This window comes from Podarcis liolepis, assembly GCF_965112155.1.
Source record: "Podarcis liolepis genome assembly, chromosome: 9".
Classification (NCBI taxonomy): Eukaryota; Metazoa; Chordata; class Lepidosauria; order Squamata; family Lacertidae; genus Podarcis; species Podarcis liolepis.
Window position 1 is genome coordinate 31503209 of NC_139564.1, and position 22526 is coordinate 31525734.

At 38.6% G+C, this 22526-nt stretch overlaps 2 protein-coding genes across 9 annotated transcripts in view; both read left to right on the forward strand.

Annotated features, from left to right (window-relative positions):
• Positions 1 to 8171, forward strand: part of LOC310714637 (UPF0462 protein C4orf33) — a 23665-nt gene extending 15494 nt beyond the window's left edge. For 3 of the 6 annotated variants that reach the window (XM_083520153.1, XM_083520152.1, XM_083520156.1), the window contains exons 5-8: positions 959 to 1010; positions 1103 to 1302; positions 2353 to 2471; positions 3544 to 6483. In XM_083520153.1, the coding sequence (XP_083376279.1) occupies positions 959 to 1010; positions 1103 to 1302; positions 2353 to 2455 (355 nt within the window). In that variant the 3' untranslated portion in view covers positions 2456 to 2471; positions 3544 to 6483. Of the gene's footprint in view, positions 1 to 958; positions 1011 to 1102; positions 1303 to 2352; positions 2472 to 3491; positions 6484 to 8071 lie in introns of those variants that run through there. The other 3 variants (XM_083520157.1, XM_083520154.1, XM_083520155.1) reach the window with 2 other exon arrangements.
• On the forward strand, positions 8089 to 21648 carry LOC310714632 (UPF0462 protein C4orf33 homolog). Of its 3 annotated transcripts, XM_083520144.1 has the most exons (8): positions 8089 to 8179; positions 8343 to 8425; positions 10380 to 10437; positions 12145 to 12325; positions 13834 to 13894; positions 14426 to 14474; positions 19771 to 19970; positions 21395 to 21648. In XM_083520144.1, the coding sequence occupies exons 2-8, from the start codon at positions 8352 to 8354 to the stop codon at positions 21480 to 21482; spliced, it is 711 nt and encodes a 236-aa protein (XP_083376270.1). In that variant the 5' UTR covers positions 8089 to 8179; positions 8343 to 8351; the 3' UTR covers positions 21483 to 21648. The 3 variants fall into 3 exon arrangements, with proteins under 3 accessions (XP_083376270.1, XP_083376269.1, XP_083376271.1); XM_083520143.1 differs by lacking the exon at positions 8089 to 8179 and having other exon boundaries at positions 8324 to 8425; XM_083520145.1 differs by lacking the exons at positions 8089 to 8179; positions 13834 to 13894 and having other exon boundaries at positions 8324 to 8425; positions 14461 to 14474.
• The last annotated feature ends 878 nt before the right edge of the window (positions 21649 to 22526 follow it).

Below are 22526 nucleotides of genomic sequence, written 5' to 3' on the forward strand. Positions count from 1 at the left end.
CAATTAGTGAATTTAAAAGCAGCCCATAAAGATGTGTGTGTATGTGGCTGTGGGTTGGTAAAGACTTACTTCAGCAAATGTCTTCTTTGTAAAGAAAGGTAAAGGACCCCTGAATGGTTAAGTCCAGTCAAAGACGACTATGAGGTGTATTGCTCATCTTGCCTCAGGCCAAGGGAGCTGGCGTTTGTCCACAAGCAGCTTTCCAGGTCATGTGGCCAGCATGACTAAACCGTTTCTGGCACAATGGAACACCATGACACTCCAGTGGCACCTACCTATTTATCTGTTTGCATTGGTGTGCTTTTGAACTGCTAGGTTGGCAAGAGCTGGGACAGAGCGATGGGAGCTCACCACTGTCATGCGGATTCGACCTGCCAACCTTCTGATCGCCAAGCCCAAGAAGCTCAGTTGATTAGACCACAGCGCCACCCGTGCCCCTAAGTTTGAATTCGCGCGACTGGGTGAGCTCCTGTTGCTCTGTCCCAGTTTCTGTCAATCTCACAGTTCAAAAGTATACCAGTGCAAGTAGATAAATAGGTACCGCTGTTGTGGGAAGGTAAACCATGTTTCTGTGTGCTCTAGCTTCCATCAGAGTGTTCCATTGCGCCAAAAGCGGTTTAGTCTTGCTGGCCACATGACTCGGAAAGCTATCTGTGGACAAACGCTGGATCCCTTGGCCTGAAAACAAGAGGAGCACCACTTCCATAGTCACCTTTGACTGGACTTAACCATCCAGGGGTCCTTTACCTTACCTTTACCTTATTTGTAGATGTAGTCCAGAATGAAGCAAATATAGTTGTGCAATTTAATGGCTTCATGTTGACTTACATAGCAAGTTGCTTAGGAGTTATTTGCATTTTATCGGGTTACACAATTTTCATCTGAGAACTATAAGCTGCCTCTGGTTTAGATATGCTAATGGATGTATTTCTGGTATGACTATATTATGTTTTTGTAGGCATGGACAGTATCTGGTGTTGCTGCTTTCTGGGAGACGGAAAGTGTGCAAAGTAAGTGGACTCCACCACCACCTTCCCCAAACGCACAATTACTTCAACACTCAGGAGACTGGGATAAATCTGCATATCTTCTTTTAACACAGCAAGAACTTCCTTTAATGTTTGAAGTGTCGAGAACGTGTGCCAAATGGAATGGAAAAGCTCATCTTCCTTGGAGTTATTTTCCACCAGCTACTGACAAATTTAATGCATTTGCAATTCATGGGTCAGGAGTTAACAGAACATATGAAGCCCTCTACCCTGTACCTCAACATGACATTGTGGCAAAACAGAAACCTGATTTGTAAGTACATCTGTGGTGCTTTTTTTTTTTGGAGGGGGCGTTCTAAGAGACTGGTGAGAGTGGGAGAATATTTTATTGCCCTTCAAATTAGGAGGGCAAGTTATATTAGGACCTAAACTGCAGAATCTAGACAAGAACTTAAATGCAGTGATGTTGCTTCTGCTGGTCAGGCTGGTCAAGGATGCTTTTTATTTGGCTTGTAGCAGTCTTACTATTGAAAATGTTAACACATTAAAGGAGTTCAAACAAAATAACCTTTAACGATCATTCTCTCTCACATACACTGCTTTGCTAAGCTTATGCTTTGGGATATAATGTAATACCTGTACACTTCTTGCATTGGATCAAGAAGGGCATTGGGAAATGTGAATATATGAATGATGGTGTAAAATATTATAACAATGCTTGCTCTTCTTTCCCCTGTGTTCTTTTGAATGGTTTCTTGGGTCTGGGGTAGCTTGCTGTGCTCCATATTCATTAGTACTTGCTGAAAGGAAATATCTGGTAGTATGTGTGCCTTACAGCATTTCAATCTGCAAAATGCGCGCTTCTGATATGCTGATAGAAAAATGCTTTATGCCTGAACTGAACTGAGGCTTTGTGAGGTGTCCACTTGAAACATAACCATGCATACAGTGTCATGTGCTCTCTGGGTAGTTGTACCACAAAACCTCCAATCCTATCTACCACCCATCTATTTATCTTGGTGGCTACTTTTTATTCTTTATTTGACAGAGTGTTATCTGCACACCTTACTTTCATACTTTTCCTTGCATGAAAACTTAGAAGGCAACAAGGCACAGACTGTAATTATTTCAATCAGTTTCACAATATGAATGTGACACACACACACACACACACACACACATAAACTACAGTGTAATTTCTTGGGATGGTGAAGAACAACACACACTAGTTCTTTAATACGTAGTTACTGTACTGTGGTTTTGTAATACAATAACTTTTCTTCATACCAATTCAGCAGATGTGGAAAGGGATAAGTGTTAATGTTTCCAACCCATCTGACTCTTTTGCTCCTTTCTTTTGCAGTCATCACCTAGAATATTTTAAATGCCTGAACCTGAAACTGTTAATGGGAGAAGATTGGAAGCAACCAGAATCAGACTTGTGGACATCATGTAAATGCAACTAAATAAAAAAGACAAAAGGTAGGCTACCCAGATAGCTTAAAGTAGGTGGTTAGACAGTGATGACCACTGCCTACTTGTAGCACTTACAAGCATTCAGTGGATCAAATCGAAGAGTGTTGACTTCAGTTTGCTGAAGTCCGCTGCCATAGTTGCATTATATATTTGCATGTATGAAAATATCTGTCGCCAATGTCTGGGTTGGAGAAAAGCTTTTGTTTCCTCTCATCTGGGCCTTACACTGTTGCTCATTTGCATCCTGATCATATACTTTTATTTAGTTATCAATAAGGAGCTGGGTAGGTTTAGCCTGTAAAAGAGGAGACTGAGAGGAGATACGATAGCCATCTTCAAATATCTTAAGGGCTGTCACATGTAAGAGAGACCATGCTTGTTTTCTCCTGCTCTGTAATAAAAATACAATTAACAGTGCATAATTGAAACACTTCTAAAACATGTAGAAACTGTTAAAATAATCTAGAAACACTGAAAGACGACAAAACACGTAACATATCATGTATCTGAATAGATCTGCTGAAACAGAAACCTTTTCAGCAGACATCAATAATGTCAATAGTCTGGGAGTTTCAAAATACAGGCGCTAAAGATGTGACTCCTGATGAATGCAGTATAGACATTGTGTGGCATTTACAGAAGTGTGAGTTTTGCAGATTGAAGTGATCAAGTTGGCACATATTGGGTAAGGGGACCCCTTAAGGAAACTGGTCCCCAGCCATTAAAGCATTATATACCAATATTATTATGAGTCCTGTGGATGATATGCTGACTAACTATTAATGTTGGGCCAGAATTTGTTCTGGATACTGAGAGTCCAGGCCTTTGCAAATAGTAACAATGCACCCTGAAAGCCCTTGCACGGTATGTTTCTAATCCAGCCTCAACCATTCCCACAAGTTGTTGCAAAGGAGTAATTGACTGTGTCTTTACTTCCTCATTTAGTCATGTTATCAGCTTTGTGATCTTCAGCTGTCAGGCATCTAATCTTATTCAAATCCCCATATTGATCTACTTTCTTTACAGGTCACTTGAGTATTGCTCTTTTATTGGTTCTGTTTCTCACATTCCCTCACAGATTGCCTCTGTAGTAAAGTATTTCATGTTCTGCGGGTCTTAAGTACCCAACCGCTTCAAAGATTACCTGACTGGAATGCAAAAGATGGAAGGATACCAAGAAAAGAAAAGAGATGAGATGAGAAGAATCCTTCTAATTCCAATCTGAATGCATTTTGTCCTCTCCTCCCTTCTTGCGAATTTCTTCCTAAGTCAATTATAGATGCTGTCTGATAGCTGACATTACTTCTGCAGTAAAGAAAATGGGAACTTTCCCCCCTGAAGCCACACATGTGTATCCCAATGGATAAGAAGTTGCGATGTAATCAAGCTGTTTTCAAACAAAATCCATGATTGATGCTGCTTGCAAGAATGAATTGAGAAACTAAGCCAATCGCACTCTGCTATACCTGCTAGATCATAATTGGACTTTAAACATTTCACTTTTCCCAACACAAGCATGTGCTTATTTTATTTACAGTGACCTCCATTGAGATAGCTGCAAAATTATTTTGTTGCTCTGTTTGTCACCTGCATTTTTTTCAGTGCCCCTGTGATAAATGGACACTTTTTGGGGTGTTGACAACTTGCCTTCATGGAAAATCTGTGGAACTATCCACTTGGGATGAGCAGACAAACGTTGTAATTCCACTAAAACTATATTCTATTTAACCAGAAATGGGTATTGTCTCAATGTATTTAATCTTCAATTATTGATTAACGTGGGATAAAAGTAAATGGCATACCTGTTCACTGCGTATATCAAGCAGGTTTTCATTTCTCACACCAAACTGATTATGACTTAAGTATAAAGGAATAATGAATGGAACAATATTGATCCAGGTGCTTTTTATCATCTTTTCCCATTATACATAAAATTAAAATGAAAGTAGCTAGACGCTCTTTTCGATGGAAGAAAATTATTGTTTTTTCATCCAAGGCAATGTAATATAATCTGAACTGCAAGTTATTACAGAAGACATTCGATTAAATACAGAAAAAACTCTGGGCGTGATATATATGTATATGATGCTGGCTAAAATGTTACGCCTACCTTGAGGCTAAAATGTTACGCCTACCTTGATCAACACAGATCTGTTCCTGTTTTATGTGTGTCTTTTGAAAGTATGTTCTGGGTGGTATTCAGCTAAGTTTTGCTCAGAAGAAATTGAAATTAATAGGACCTAACAAACATTTTCATTCATTTCACTGGGTGTATTCTGAGTAAAACGTAGCAGAATATTGTTTGATGTCTGGTTGATGAGCTGAATCAGGCTCCAGGAAAACAACTGCTACACAGGTAACACTCAAAGTAAAGTGTGTAGCAGTTGCACTATGGCATACAAACACAACCCCACTCCCTCATTGCTGTGGAAGGTACAGTTGCTAGCAGGCAAGTCATTGCATCTGTGCATGCTGCTAAACTAAGTGAAAGGCTATCATGCTATCAAAGAAGACAAGAGGCTATGGCAGTAATGACTCCACACTTATTAAAATACAAGGGTTGAACCTTGCTTTAACTATCCCAAATTGAGACAAGGCCACAAATAAATAGCACAACTACCACAGCATATCGGAGGACACTTCATGCTTGTATTACCCCTTGCAGGGGTTTATCAACTCTAGGAAGAAAGAATAGGATTTTCCTAATGCATGAAAGGACAGGTGCTAAGATTGAGGTTACTAGTGATAACTCACAAATATCTTTGGAACTGGAGTTTCTGCAGTCTAAAATCTGTTAAAGGCAGCTATGCAAACAAGGCTGTCATAACAAGAGATCAAAATAAGATTTCGGAATGTGTTTGAAAGCATACAGTGCCTAACAGAATATTGCACAATCAATAAATGATGTGACGCTAATAAGATAGGCACATGGTAGTTAACAAGGAAGGATTATGCAGATAGAGTAAGGTGCAGTTGGGTATAAACAAAGGAACCATTTTATACGTCGGTTTGACATCTGCTGTAGACTGGTGTTTTGGGTTATATGCTTGATCTAAAAATGGTTTTGGGGAATTGCATGAAAATGTCAACCTACAAACCCATTTGCTATTTTTACTTATATAGTAGTTAACATGTTCTGTATCATTTTAAATATATTTTCCAAAGTTTCATAATCCGGCAATTTTTTCAAAATGGCATTTTATACATGAGCAAGCAACCAGCAGCATGATATTCAAGGTGACTTGGAATTTCTCTTTTCCTAATCTTCGGTTAAAGACCTCTCCGAGAAAATAGACAATAGGTTAATGACCCTTCATTGTATTGAAAAGTTGACTTTCTCATTTAATAAAATGAGAAGAAACACAGGGGATGATGTCTATATGGGAAATGTGATTATTCTGAAAGAAAGCAGAAACAGTCACTGAAGTACTGCTGTCAGTTGGCAACTTTGTCATTGTTGAATTTGAGACACGGAGATTGAAAAGAAAAGTTGTGGACCAGGTAGTGATGTAAAGTCAGTTTTTCTCTCAGCTTCTTATTTTCCAATCTTGAATTGCTCCAGCAGTTTGCAAATTCTAAAATCTTCATTAAATTCACCAGAATCTTACTGTGACTTTCTCCTAATAAACACAATGGGTTGAAAAGAAACAAATCATTAGGGTATTGACTGAGCCAAGTCAAAATTCCTTTGGGCATTGCAACTTCTCAAATGGATTTGGTGCACACCTGCAATTCGTGAATGCAAAGTAAAGTGTCATACACACAGTGTCTTTGTCTGAAAGCATTTATTTTTATGTGTTTGTCACTGAATTTTATGTGTTATGTTGGTCACAGGTCATATGCTGGAAAACTTTATCACAGTTGCCAGTAACTGTGTATATTGCTTACTAATTGATTTTTTTTATTCATAAGTTTAGAGAATATAATTGTTTTAAGGTCCAGATAAATTCTTGTGGTTGTAAAACTGTTGTGTTAGTCACAACTTTTAAAATACAATAAAAAGAAATCATTTAAACAATCTGGCTTATTTCTTTATTTTTGAAGGGAACATCAATCAAGCTAACACACAATTAGTTTAATAATACTGGCCAATACAGTCATACCTTGGGTTAAATGTGCTTCAGGTTGAGCTTTTTCAGGTTACACTCCGTGGCGACCTGGAAATAATGGAGAGTGTTACTTCCGGGTTTCGCTGCTCGTGCATGCGCAGATGCTCAAAATGACGTCACGTGCATGCGCAGAAGCGGCGAAACGCGACCTGCAGATGCGGGGTGTGTTCGTTTCAGGATGCAAACGGGGCTCCGGAATGGATCCCATTTGCACCTAGAGGTACCGCTGTACACAAAATATTATGTATAGAAGATTACAAATATTATGTTGGTCACTATGGAATTACCCTTTTGTGAGAATATTGCAATTTACATGAATTAGAAGGACTCATTCACAACCTCTGCCTTGGATATTCAGTGTTCTTAATATCCAAACTGGACAGAATCAAATCAGATTTGAATAAAGTCTCATATTGTCTTTTTAGAGTGAAGCCAAGGCCTTTCCGTAGTTGAATGCAAGAAGCAAAGTTGCTTATGTAGCATACTGTTGGCATCAAAATGGCAACCTGTATTTTTCCACCATTTAATCCAGCTTTACCTTTTCCGCTGAAAATCCTATACTTTAAAAAATAAAAACCACCTTATTGCCCTTTGAAATATTAAGCCCCTTTTTATATACACCCATGATTGGGTCCTTTGTCCTTTTTGTCGTACTTTTATTTGGTATTAAGTTGTGCTTGTGGGTGGCAGTGCAGTCCCCCCCCCCCATTTTGTGAAGCACAAAATCTAGGAGAATTGAGTGGGGGGAAAGAACATTTTGTTCCAGTTTCATGCTGCATTAGCTGCAGAACATGTTGGGCCTACGCTCTTCAGTGGCTGTTCCTTGTTATGTGTGCTAACACTTATTGATTCAAAGTCATTTTGCCAGTTCAGTATGGACACTCTGAAATACTGTTTACAGTTTTGGTAACAAGAATGGAGATGGCTTGAGCCTCAATAAGCTATTGAGCTCTTCAGGTTATTGCAGATGACAAATTTGAACTGGTTTGCCACTTCTGCTTTTGTGAAAATTCCCTTTGAAGTATGATCTCAGAATGTTTCATTCTACTTCCAGAAGGCTCTTTGTCCCCTGAAACAGGAAACCATTTCAGCTAAGTAATTTGACAGATAATGACATAGTAGGCTCTAGTGTTTGACTTACAATTGCTTTTATAGGTTTAGGCTGATGTTTTAGAGCATTCTAGGATTCAAATCTTCAGACCTGATGAGATTTAAATATTAATCCTAACAAATCTGGGTTTGTTTATATTAAAATCGAGAGAAACTTGTGATTCCCTATTAAGTCAGGCAGATTTGAAAACGTATACCAGAATTAGCACTGGACTTCAAATATTGCAAAAGTCTTCACTCAAGTTTTTTCTTTTTTAAAAATGTATCGGGTGTTCTTCTATACTGTATATATTACTAGGTACTCTTTTAACTAGACAATGTTCACCAGGAAAAAGGCAGGGAGAGTGTGATCCTGCTCATCGTTCTGGATCTCTTGACATCTTTCAGGATCATTGACCCATGGTATCCTGCTTGAATGATTGACAAGGATTAGGATGCTGAATTCTGCTCATTAAGTACCAGACCAAAATGCTTCCCTTTAACACACTGTAACAGGTAGCCAACTAAAGTCTTAGTCAATTATTAAAACACTGCCAAGGTCAGGATGTGTTATCAGTTACCTCTTCTTTATATAGTAAACACCCTCCAAAGCCAATGGCTATTCAGCTTTGTTCATCTAGCTGGTATATAAAACGTATTTTTTTGTTCTGCCCGGTAGCTTTCAAAAATGAATACTTTATTTGCTGTGGCTTTTATTGCTGCCTGCTTTCCTGACTTTGCCCACCACTTCGTGCTAAGCAGGTACTAGTTAACTTTATTTCTATATCATTTGTTTCAGTTCTCCTCTGTTTACCAAACTGAAAAAGAAAGCCTTATACATATGGTTGATTTTTCCTTTCTCCAGCCCATATATATATTAAAAAATTAAGTGGATTGCATGGTGATAAAGCAGAATCTTTATTCCCTGTTGTAAGAAGCGATAGTTGGGAGCCGTTACAATAAAAGGGAGGAAGCTGAGAATGGCAGAACAAATCTGTCCTTCCAACACAGAGATGGTTACAGTGCAGAGTGGATGAAAAGTTCTTCACTAAAGAGCCTGGTTTAAGTTATAAGCTCTGTAGGAGTGATCTAATTGGTTTGGGGAAAAGCAAAACCTTGGCGCTACTGTACTGCTTCAGTGTACACCATATGCAGATGTTGTGAATGAGTATTATTTGAGTCCTGGAAATGTCATGGTTCTCTCTCTTTTTTTTTTTTTTACATATGTTTCTGCTTAAACACTCAATTGCATTATTGTTGTTGTTGTTTTATTAATTAAATTTCTATATCTGCCCTTCACTTGAGGATCAGATTAGATTATAAAAACACAAAAATGTTTAACATAGTAACAAAAAACAAAACCCATTATCCCCCCACAGTGTTATTATTGCATATGCAGGAAGGTGTACACATGCATTTATCTGCTAGGACTCCCCCCTCCCCACTTCATCATTCTTTTAAATATATCTTTTCCCAACAGCTACAAGAATATGACACAAACCAGTGCAATATTTTGTGATTTTTGTTCACAAATTCCAGGAGTCATCCATCTACATGATAAGATCTTTGTTGGCATCCAACTATCTTGAGAGACAATGGAGTGTACCTCTGGGGGTGAAGTCAGACCTCTGTGTTTGTAACCAAAGTGACCTCCCCAGAGCACAAGCCTGGGCAGTGTTGTATGGTGGTCCTGAGCTCCCTAGACATGACCCCCCCTTGACCTCACTGATGTGAGCCAAAGGAAAGCAGAGCAATATATTTGACACCAGCTTGGCTGCAGGAGTTGCTGGAAAGAGGTGTACAGGACACCATCCAACCATCTTACAGACTCCACTCCGGATTTGTATAGGGTTTACCCCTTAGCCTTTTCTTTTCCTGAAGGTATCCAGCAAGACAGCAGAGGTTTAGGGTCAGAATTTTCCTTCACCTAGATGGACTACCTTCCCAGGTTGACAAGCCCCACCTGCTCCTCACTTCCCTCTATAGCACATGCAGAAACCACCTTCTTTACTGTTGGACTCACTATTGGTCTCATTCACTCAATCTTCTTGAGCCTGCCTTCAAACACAGAGAAAATCCCTAACTCACCAAGGGTTTGAAACTCATCAGCTACCCTCACCCAGTTTAGCCAGAAAGGCGAAGGTGTTCCTGGGGTATGGTCACTGTCACATGCTGACAGCTTTTAGGAACCATGGGTGACATCTGAGTGCTGCGTGGGGACCAAAGGTGGACAAACATCGTGATAAGACCTACAGCCATTGTTTTAAGTCTTCCAGATCAATCCAAATGCGGATTTATCTTGCCTAATTCTTGTTTCCAAGGTTTTGAAAATAAGAATTTTGTGTTGTTGCACTTTCTATGAAATTTTATCACTCTTATACTCGTATATATAAAATTAAGGTGTCTTGCTCCCCCCCGTAATGATTGTGTTAATAGGCTTATCACAGAAACTTTGACTCTTACTGCTTTTTGCCACTAGATGGGAGACTAAAGTTAACAATGTTATGCTTAGGAAATCCCTACTAAGTTTTCTTCTAGAAGTTGTGTTTTTGTTTTTTTCCAAATAGAACCTCACATTGGTTTCATATAAACCTAATGGGGCTTCAGTTTCTAAACTGATGTTTTGCATTTCGTGAATAAAACAGTGTAGTGCAATAGTACAAATTAATGCAGGTAGATTCCATTAATCTATTGTTACCTGTCTTTTCTTCCCAAGTGAAAGTGCTGTGTTCAGTGATCATGAGGCAAAATTTCTGAGAGATGAAACAAGACAGGTGAGAATTTATATATGGTTACACAAAATGCTGCACTTTTAAGAGAATGAGAACATTGTGAAAAGTATTTTTTTAAAAAAATTCATAGCAGTTACTGAGATTAAATACAATGCAATGGTGAAGTCTCACCTGCTGTTACCTTTTATATTTCATTTTCTCGATTGCATTAAAATGTTAAGTGCAGTGATGCTGTGTTTCTCATCAAGTCTCCTATTCACATTTTAAAGGAACTGTAATCTTGCACTGACTTAGAATGTTGCAAGATGAACAGCTGTTAGCTGTGTTCTATTGTTTCTCAAAAGCGTTCTGTTTTGGCTCATTTCAGCAGCTGAAGTTTAGCTGTACTGTACCCCTGAGATTGCCCATTTTGGCAAACCACCTTTTGGTTACAGGTGGAAATAGATTTGCTCTTTACTTTCCCCCAGACTATTCATTTAGCACAGGACTGGCTAACCTGTGGCTCTGCAAATGTTGTTGGGATTCCAACTCCCATAAACTTCTGCATTCTCTTTGTGTATAGTAAAATAAAATAGATTGCACTTTCTACTGACATGACAGGCTGTATGGTGCTTTGGTGCTCCTTTGTCAGCAGAAAGGAGGGCTGCCACTGGGGCCAGGTGTCCTTTGCTGCAGGAAGCCAGCTTTGCCAAGGTGGCAGAAAACTACTATTACTGGCAGCTGTCCTATCAGCAAAAGCAATCAGAAGCTCTGAAATAGGATGCTGCAGGCTGTTGAATCCAGAGCCCTTGGAGGGGCCCAGTCTTCAGGCCCCTGGGCTGTACTGGTCTGGAGCTGGCATAGTGAAAAAGAACAATAAATCACCTGCTCACCTTCTGTTGTGGCCTGGTTCAGAGGACTTGGGATGTGGCAGTATATTCCTCCACATCACTTGCCCCACCCCACTTATGATTGATTTGATATTAAATGAATGAATGAGCACAGTACCAGCTAGACTAGGGAGTTTCAAAGTTTTACTGTTTTTTAGGTGACTGTACCTATGTTGTTTTGAAATGTAAATTCTTGTTGTTTAGTCGTTTAGCTGTGTCTGACTCTTTGTGACCCCATGGACCAGAGCCAGGCACTCCTGTCTTCCACTGCCTCCCGCAGTTTGGTCAAACTCATGCTGGTAGCTTTGAGAACACTGTCCAACCATCTCATCCTCTGTCGTCCCCTTCTCCTTGTGCCCTCCATCTTTCCCAACATCAGGGTCTTTTCCAGGCACCCCACATACACAAAATATTCCAGAAATGAAAGGAATATATATGCTATTGAGTATTCCAGTAAACAACCACAGCTAAAACTTTGTAACATTTAAATCACATAATGTGCACTTTTTATTTTTGTTCCTAATCTAATATTTCGCTTCAACTACATTTGCTAATGATAGTTTTTTTATTAGAAAATTTTATTAGTATTTTTTATTAGCCACTTAGGCAGCTAGCATGCATGTACTTCTTTTAAAATTTTGTTTTCTAATTAGCATGCTTAATTGATTTGGATCTGATTCAGCACATTGGAAACCTTTGTGGGGAAAAGTTTGTCCCCAGAAGACTACAGTCACATTCACTGCAATATCTAGGTTGCCCAAATAGCACAATATGGGGAAAACGCCCTTAATGTACTATGGAAATGTAGCAGTAACAGCCTCAGACTAACTGTTGGAACCAGATAATATAAATCTTTATCACTTTTAATGTGTTTATGTAGGTAGAATATAAAATTGTAAATACCTGGAACAGCATACCGGTTTTGCATGCTCCAGTGACTATCACATTTAAACCTGGTGTTCAAGGCTTAGTAATGGAAGTGAACTCCTTATTCTTCAATGATCCTCCAGCTCCACCTGGTGAACCTGGAAAGCCTTTTGATGGCCTTTGGGACTATGAAGGTGAGGTTTTATGAATGATACAACACAAAAAGTGGTAACGTTTCAGGCCTAGAAAACTAATATTGATTCAACTAGCAGTTTTTTCTAGTATTAATGTGTATCAAGAGCTCATGCGTACAGTGCTTTTTGAGATGAAGTACTTCCTGTTAATTGTATTGCCAAACAAGTTCAAAATGAAGGAACATTGTGCATTTCTTTTTAAAAGTGGCATGCACACTAACTGGAATAGGTGGGATGTTGTAGAGATGGATCTCTGCTGCCAAAGGGTCATGCCTGTTGAGGTTGTGTGTGGGACTTGCTATGCCGGAAATAGTTTGATGGGTATATATCTAAAGATGGTGGCTCTTTCTCTCACAGTAGCCCAAAAGGTGGCTTGGGCAAACTGGATCTAAGGTCCCTTCATTCATTGCAGAGACCCCAGGATCATGCTCCCCCCTATTTCAGCTTTGAGTTGGCAAAGACACTCCCTTTGAAACCATTGTGGGAGAACTGGAAGTCTGTACCTCATGCCTCTTCCACTTAAGGTTGCACAGTCAGATCATTGTTTAATTCTGGTCATTATTTACATTTGCCCTATACATACAGCTTTATTCTTCACTTACTTCAACCCGCGAAAGCTCCTACTAAACGTAGTAGGATTTTAACTTTTTGTAATAACATAACATTTTAATAGCCAAGAGCATTTTGTTTTTGTTTTTTAAAACAACTCAACTAGTTCAGCATGCTGGAGGAAGGACTTTGGCCATCCCAAACATCAGTTCCACATGAAACACAACTAACCTTTTCTAAAATTGATGGGAATTCTCAAAGCAGTTTGTGGTATGCTATGAAGGTCTGCTGTTCACTGGGGATGAAGTAATAAACAAAGCATGAAATATGCCATGGATATGAATAAAAGCAGATACTGGTCTATAAAATACAGCAACTCCTGGCATGAACTTTAGTGTTCGAGATACAGAAACCTAAAGTGTCTGCAGTCATCACAGAGCACCCGTAGATATGGCAGGACCCAAAGAACTAAATAATTAGTCCCATGAACCCCAAAGAGCTTTGAAGGTGAGCCCTTCCTTCCCCTCACACACATGTAACATGGCAAACCACTTTTGAAATTGAGGGTTTTAGAAGATGGTTTGTTGTTCAAAGGGGGGGGGGGGAGTCAACAATCTTACTCACTTACTGCGTAATGCACAAGGTTTTGGACATGACTAAGTCAACATGTTTTTTGAATCACAGTGTATGGATTACATGGAGGTGAACCAGATTCATCCAGACATGAACCAGTTTGTTAAATCATTACAGAATCCATAGAAAGATCTTATCTGAAACAAGAACCCATGCGCTTTTGAGTTAAACTGTATGTGAAACATTTAATAGATGTGAGAGTGAACTATGATAAAGATGAAGAATTTCTTGCCTTTCTGAAATAATAATAAAATTCCTTGGTTAATTCTCTTTCCCCTTCCTTCCAAACCTCACACACTAGCATTCTGGTATTATTTCTTTCACAGTGGCTGAATCCTTCTTTTTGAATAGTGCAACAAGAAACTATTTGGAAGTGGAAGTCTGCCCGTAAGTTTTCCCATGTAAACAACACATTGTGTCTATTACTTTAGACTTTGGTTTATAGATGAAGTCCCACACTGTTACATTCTCCTGAATGCCTATCAATGAAGTTGTCATCTGAGCATGTGCAGTAACTATCTCAAATGTACATACCTCAGCTTAACTGTGAACATGGCTTCTGTTTTCACACATCAAACAGCAATATTTCTCAAGAAACTAAGTTAGCTATAGATTGTGGCTTATGTCATGTTTACATGGCTTCAAACACCAGCAGTGGGAGCGCACTGGAGCCAGAGTAAACAGCAATGCATACACAGCCTGAGCTTTCCTAGCTCCAGAAAACAATGGCTAAGTCTACCCAAAGTGAAGGCAACATACTCCATTTTATGGCAGCACTCACAACATTTTGTTCTTTTCTATAATCTGCTATGGAATTCATTAATTGTTACGTTGACTGTTTTCTATTCCTATGAAACCTGTTTTGACAATGCCATTGATTCCCACCCACCCCTCATCCTCATGATTTTGCTTTGCTAGGCATGGTCAACATCTTGTATTACTTCTTTCTGCAGGAGATTGTATTGAGGTAAGTAGAATTCTGCATGGAATTTTTCTGTTGTTAAATTAAACGACGCAAGCATTTAACCAAGTAAGGTTTGATTAGGATGCTGTCTATATATTTCATGTTTTATGAACACAATGATTCTCACATTTGTGTATGCTGACATTATAGAATGCATGTATAAATCATTAACATGACTCCTCTGCATCTTTGTGGGTGGCTTTAAGGCCGACTGTGCCATTAGGTAGAGTGAGTCAGTTGCCTTAGGCAGCAGATGCTAGGGGGTGCCACCCTCTACCTTTTTTCATCATCCTGAGTACATAAAACTTGTGAATATTATTATATGCACATTGTGCACCCAGTCTTCTATTACTGTGTAAAATGAAGCAAAAGAACACCATGTGTTCTTCTTCAGAGTTGCAAACAGCTGTGTGGAATTCTATGCATGCCAATTTAAAAGTAAGCCTGCTGAGTTTAATGGGGCTTACTCCTAGGTAAGTGAGTTTAGGATTGCCACCTAATGTGACTATCTTTAGTTCACTGCAGGGATTAAGATGATGAGTAAAACTCTGTAAAATTGCAGCTCTTTTTATACTAATATTTTTGCACCAAGTTATTTGATTACTATATGTCCGCTATTTAACTTAATGGAGGTCCTGGCCATGGCATCATCTAAAATGCATTCATGAATAATTTTCAATGGATGTTCAGCGGAAATTACTCATAAATGAGTGTATGAAATAATGGGACCTAGTTTCTCCAGATCAGATAAGGTCATTTTGCTAAAGAATTTTGCAAGCAATTGCAAATAATGGTACAATTGGTTGCTGCGGTATAATTAAATCAGTGGTTTTCCACAGTTTGCTTTATGAGCAGAGTTTAAATAGCCATTCTCTGTGTTCAAGGTTTTTTGGTTTTGTTTTAAATCTCGTTTTCCTTTCTGATCACTTTTTTTCCCTGTTGTGGTAATTACAGACAATAAATTCATTTCATCATCTGCGTTAGTGTTAAGTAACATAAATCATGGCAATACAGTTAAGCAATGCCAACACATCTGCAAATCATTTGTAAATTGGTTCCATGGAGCTTATTCGATCAAATTAATTTAAAAAACTCTCACCTGTTGGCACATCCTGCATTTACATCAAAGTTTTTATTATGCTATAAATTTATCTGAGACCATTTCCCTTTCTATTTAGTGCTGAGCAATTCAGCGTTCCTTAAAACCATTATAAGCAATGCATATATATTCTCATAGAAAGGCATTTTACATTTAGAAGCTAATAATCATGGGTTATGCTATGGAGATTCATAATAAATTATTTGCATACCATCATATTTTAGAATTTTGTACAGCATCAATATGTTACTGTTTCAGTAGGTTTTTACTGTTTATCATGAGTCAGTTTATATCTGTGCAATGTGAACAGAATAGGAATTATATGGCATATATTATAATGATTTATTTTTCAGTTTTTTATATACTTTCACAGAAGATCTTAGATAAGTAAGAACATCTTATTCTAAAAACTTTTCATGCTATAAGAATGGAATTGGGGAACACATTATTTACTTATTCGGCAAGCAGTAGCATATAATACGAGAGCAGGTGTGTTATGGGGAATAGAGTGTTGGACTTGGAATGGGGAAAACTGGATTGATATTCCCTGCTCAGTCATGAAGCTGGATAGTCCTCAAGTCCAATTCATTAAGTATCCATAATTTGGAGGATCATAAATGGGGATGTGCTTGCAAGCTCATGCATTTCCTCCTCCCTTCTCATCTGCTAATTCTCTTCTCCATTTTCATGTTGCTCTAACCACAGTTCGCTGTGATGTCCAAATCAGGCAAACTAAGGTTAGTAATCCCCAAAGTCTGGTTTGCAAACCTACTTCAAACCATGCATTGGAAGTTAGTATTATAGTTAGTACTAGCTTGGGGCATCTCAGCAAATGTGGAAAAGAGGAAACCAAGGAATCAGCACTAAAGGTTATAGGTTTCCGGATTAGGACATGATATCTGAAAGCTCACCTAGGTGTGTTCTCAGTGATTTTATGTCAGGTAAATGCGCAGTAATTGCACTGAAATTAAATAAGAAAAAGAAATTAATTTTGTGGAATCAAGCCTAGCTTTATATTTCTCATTTGTTATTAAGAAATATGTTCAGATAACAATGTTTGTACAGATGTGAAAGGTATATGAGGGTGGGGTCTCAGTTTCCCTGTACTTTCTTAAATCAGTGTTAAACCTGAGATGTTAATCAAAATATATGCAGGACAGTGAATTCACACACACAAATTTCCTTATTATGTAGTATACTACTATTTAGTGTTATAGCAACAAATTTTAAGAGTTATATCAAACAATTATTGTGATATTTTGTTTAGGAAACAATTGAAGTGGAAATGGGAAGTCTGATTTAGAATCAGCAACTTAAATCAAACTTTCTCTTTGTGGTTTATTCATGATTTAAGGCTGCAATCTTATATACACTTACCAAGGAAAGTCCCAGTGAACTAATAGGGCTTAAGACTGTCCTTTATGGTAATCTTCATTTAATTCATTCCAGCCTGGTTCAAGGTGATTTGTGAATTCTGCTTCAAAGCACACACAATTGTTGTGTGAATCTTATCTTCTGAACAACAGTTTTGATTGCATTTAGACTTTAATATACAGCATAAGATGCGGCGTCTAAAACACAGATGAAAATGTGGCTCTATCATTGTTCCCAGAAAATGAAATAAGCTATCTGGGATGCCAACACCCTCTGGGTTCTATCCAGCAATATACTTGAGGTGAATAATACTGAGAGCAATTCACAGCAGAAATCCACAGCTGACAGAATATTTATTGAATAACCTATTTACTATTGGAGCTGAACAAATAATTCTGTGTTTAAAACCAGTACAGACAGAGCTAACAGGTGGAGGGTGGTTTGTTTGCTTTGCCATCATCAGTATTTAACTGTGATCCTTAAACAAAGGGTTCTGACTACAGCCCCAAATTCCAGTTGCTTTGTCACCAGGAGCAAAGTTATTATTAGATCTGGCAGTTGCCGGAGAGAAGAGTGATGTTCTCCTTCCCAGCTTCATAAACAAAATTAAACTGTAGGTGTTAGGATGGTATTGAATGTTAGTCCTATTCAGAGTAGACATGACAAACTTTAGTTCATTAATTTCAGTGGGTCTCCTCTGAATAGGGCTTAGTTGAATATAATGTTCAGTTTTGCCTGCAGTTGGCATTGTGCTTCAGGTTACCTTCCTTGCTGTTTGCAAAGAGAGGAGCAGCAACTTCTACTTTGCTGCTTAAGTTTATATACGGAAGCAGAAGGGAGAAACATGTTTGGGGGGAGAGAAAAATGGAGACAAGAGCCCCCTTCAGTTAATCAAAAGTCTGTGAGAGACTGCATGGAGATGGGGGCAGACATATTGGCCCAGCCCCCATTGTCCCCATACACACTAATCCCACCCCCTCTTCCTCTGAACTTTGTGTGTTCAGTGCAAAGGTCGGTAGAGGGAGTCTAACCACATTCAGCTGAATGTAATTGGAATCCGGGTTGGGCCTGGTTTCCTGATTGTAGGGAGGATTCTAGCTATATTTAGCCAGTTAAAACCCCCCTGGGTGCTGAATGTATGGCAGTCATAGGGCTCATGTGCGTGCTCATTCCTCACTCTAAACCCACAATGTTCTTCTGAATGCCTGAAGAGGGCTTCAAAAAGGGAGAAATGCAAGTCAAGAAAAGAAGAAATCAAGGAAGCAACGGAATGGAGAGAAGGAATCTGTTCCAAATACAATGACTATTGAAAGATAATCACCGAGATCTGGTGTGAGAGTTCTAGGGATGGTTTTATATCCTATGTGCACAGTGTTTTAACATTAATATTTTCTCTCCCCTATCCCTACACATTTGAAATACCAGTTAATATTATTCCCTGCTTAGGGAGACATGTCTGATGTCACACTGTGTGTCCATGGCAGATCAGGACTTGACTGTAGAAATTCACATCTGTGCCCAGAGGCCCTAAATCAATCTCTGTTTAGGGTTTCAAATTGTTTTCAGTGGGCCCTACCCTGCTCCTGTGCCTTATAATGATTGCTTGGCAAACAAACATGAGCAGGTGATAATGTTGACCTTGATGGAGTCAAAAGCTTCATCTGTTAATTTATGCAGATTAAGTTGCTTTAAAAGAACAAGGTTGGCTTTTTTTGCTGGTCAGTTGGTAGCCTGACGACCTTTCTGAACTTCAAATATTGGCAGTTGTGGAACAGAGCAAAGTGTATGTCTGTAAAGACATTTTATTCTAGAATCAATGATGACTGAGCTCAAGATAACCCTTTCATGCATACAAGTATATTACAACATTCATTCATTCATTCACTTCCTCTTTTATTCACCTGGGGTATATGCAGGGAGGGAAAGATGTAGATAACCAAATCAAGGGGCTGTTTTTTAAACTGCACTCACCCTTGTGGACAGCAGGCTCTAGAATCAATCTATAATGAAGGCAGCATGTTGAGGACAAACATGAATAATACTAGATTGAGAGAAACTGCATTTTTGTGCTACAAGCAGATTAGTGTGTACATAGCCAATGTCAGTCTACCAAGATATGGCCTTCTGGAAAAGGAAGGAATGGATCTCTGAGGGATTTATCTGGCTCCTAGAGTGGCACAGATTTAATGCAAATGCTGCCTTTGGCACATTCCTATATCTAAATTATTACCCGTCTCCTTTGATGTTAATGTTACAACTTCAATACCAATAGTTTCAATTAGGGCATCTCTGTAAAGAGCTAGTGTAATTGCTTTTGCAAGCAGCTGGTGGTTGCCTCTTTACAAATGAAATCCTGTAATTCCTGCTATTTATTTGAATTAATGTTGGCTTCAGGGATTTATGCTTCCTTTTTAATCCGTTCTGTCAGATGGTTACTCAGAGGACATATTGAAATTGAAACTGAATAAGAAGTCCACTTACCTTTTTGTATACTACCTGAAAGTCTTCCAATGACATGAATATCTTTCTTTGTTCATTATATTAAAGCACTTTCTAAAACTCAAAAGTTGCCCTTCTCTTAATTGAACTGTATTAAATTTTTGAATAGATAGAATGGTATTATAAATGTTTAAAACAACAGCTGACATTTTCACAGAAGCGCTAACAGGAACTTCAAGTGCAGCAATTCAGTGTTATCTTGATAATTAAGCATTGTGCTAAACTTTGTTTTAAAATGGTTATGTGGCTTAATGTCTTGTACTGATACAACTTTATGTGAAAATAGTGATGAAGTTTCTAGAGTGTATTTTGTGTTCCATTGTGCAGAAAGGACTTCCATTGACATTTAAAGCTGATATAAATGGGGGCATCTGGAATGGCACAGCAATTATTCCTTGGGACTACTTTCCCCCCGGTGTGGACAAGATGAATTCATATGCAATCCATGGGTCTGGTATTGGGAGAATGTATGAGGCACTTTATCCAATACCACAAGAAGAGATCAAAGAGGGGCAGGGCCCTAATTTGTGAGTACAAAACACCCACGTCTCTCTCAAATTGCTTTCCACCTGTTCCTGAAGCTTCTTTTTATTCTCGATGGTAACTGCTTACGTAACACATTTAGAAAATCCTTCATTTTTTATTGGGATATACTTGAGTATTTATGCTGTTTACTCTTCATATTGACAATTTCATAGTGTACTGCTAGGACCTATTTTATGAAGTGTAAAAGTGGTAAATACAGGAACACTGATAACTGGATCATGGGAGGATAGGCCAGTCCTCATTTTTCCACAGTGCAGTGAACATACATTTTCCTCAGCTAACTCTGGAAATGCTTTTGTGGTGAAGGATAACTATATATTATCAGCCAACATCCATCATGTCTTCTTGTGGATTCTAGAAGGCTTGTTCAGTCCTGTATTTAGCACATATGGCTACCAATTGCATAAGTTGTTGTGGTTGTTACATTTATATTCCACCTTGCCTCCAAGGAACCCATTTTAATATCGCCATAACCCTGTGAGACAGGTTTGGCTGAGAGACTGTGACTGGCCCAAGTTCACCCAGTAAGCTTCTTGACTGAGTGGGGACCTCCCTGGTCCTAGTCCAACCAATCTACCACCCTAGTTCTTGTCATTATGGAGGAATCACAACTGGCACTGCCAGGGCCGAATTTAGGTTTGATGAGGCCCTAAGCTACTGAAGGTAATGGGACCCTTTATATGTCCAACTGTCCTTTGTCAACAACAAATTGTCACTGTTTTTTGTGTTGAATAGATGCTATATGGTAATTTATGGACCTAATAGGTATCTAAAGCCATTTGCACATAACAAATAGGAGCCTACACAACACAAAACACTGTTGCTCTATGTAGGTTCTATTTTATTTGTTTTTTATATTATATTTTGGAAATGTATATCCAGTTTTTTTTCCTTTTAAATTTTGTGGGGGGCCCCAAGAGAGTGGGGCCCTAGGCTATAGCTTGTTTAGCTTATATGTAAATCTGGCACTGGACACTGCTAAAAACAGTAAGAATTCCCCTTTGGGAATGACAGGTACCGATGATGTTCCATTCTAGGGAAAACTACAGAAAAAGGCATTGGTACACCATTGGATTGAATTGGGGGGGGCAGCCATTTATCTCTCCATATAATCTCCTGAGAGTGTACAGGGAGAAAATGAACACAAAGAAGAGACCCAGTGCTCAGCCACCTCAATGAGTGGAACACCAAGCAAATTTGAATTCTGAAGTTGGCTGCTTCTGATTTGCACTTCAGCCCAGGAGGTGCAGATCAGGTGAATCTCCATAGATGCTCCTATTCAAAACAGTATTGCCCTAAAGCTATCATTTTAAAATTACGTATGGTTTTTTTTTTTTAAAAAAAAACTTTCTATATATTTAGGACCTTAACTACTTGTGCTGATATACTAATGTTTTGTTGATAGCCATCTTCTAGAATATTTCAAAGATTTCAGTCTGAAGGACATAATGGGAGAAGACTGGAACCAGCCTCCATCAGATCTGTGGTCATAACTTCATCAACCTCTAAAGTCAAGTCAATCATTGAGAAAAATAATTACAAAACACGTAACAATGTGTTGTGCTTCAGTATGAGATGTCAAATATTGAATTAGTTGTGTCGTCTCATGGTGTTAGTGAGTCAGCCAATTAAAATAAATGAATTGATTGGGCCTGCCAATGTTTATCTTGTTGACTTGCTCCAAATAGACTTCCAAGTGTCAATATATATCACTATTTATATATCATTGTTTCCCTCAAATTCTTGTTCTTTGGTTTAATACTTACTTTAAACCAAAGGTCAAGAGCTTGGTTATCATTTATGTCAGGAATTTATATCTCACTCTTCATAAATTTCCCCCTGGATGACTTACTGTAGTATACAAATACAAGAATAAATATAATCAGAAGACAGTAAAAAGAAGAATCAGTAACAGATGAAAGTGCATCATAGTAACCAGAAACTGTAGAAATATCATGACAGTACTCAAGAAAATGAAAAGGTATTTGCCTGGCACTGAAATAATATAAAAATAAATGCCAAGCAAGTCTTCCTGGGGAGAGTATTCCTTATTCAAGGCACCACAGGAGCCTGTTCCCATATTGCCACCTGCCATAGCTGCGATGCTGTAAGAATGACTTTAAGGCACAGCTGGATTCATATGGAGAAAGATGTTCCAATAGATATCCTGCTCTCAGGTAATGAAAGCCTAAAAGGTTAGCATTATGTCAGCCATAAAGTTGGGAGGATCATAACATGCTTTCTCCCAACACTAAGGAAAGTTTTATTTTCTATCTCTTCCTGGAAACCTTGTTGAATTCTGTTGTAGCACTATTGGCTAAGCATAGTTTTTGAATTCTATCATTCACATGGTGTCCCAAGAATGTAAAAGGAGCTCTGCAGGATCAGACCAAAGGCCCTTGTAGAATAGCATCCTGTTCTTGCAGAGACCGACCAGATGTCTATGGGAAGCCCACAAGCAATATCTCACACTTGTGGACTCCAGCAACCGGTATTCAGAGACATACTGTCTCTGACAGTGGAGATAAAACATGGCC

Coding starts and splice junctions, on each gene's coding strand:
- LOC310714632 (XM_083520144.1), top strand. CDS start 8,352: ATGAATACTTTATTTGCTGTGGCTTTTATTGCTGCCTGCTTTCCTGAC. Junction 8,426..10,379: donor CACCACTTCGTGCTAAGCAG/GTACTAGTTAAC, acceptor TTTCTTCCCAAG/TGAAAGTGCTGTGTTCAGTG. Junction 12,326..13,833: donor TGGCCTTTGGGACTATGAAG/GTGAGGTTTTAT, acceptor TTTCTTTCACAG/TGGCTGAATCCTTCTTTTTG.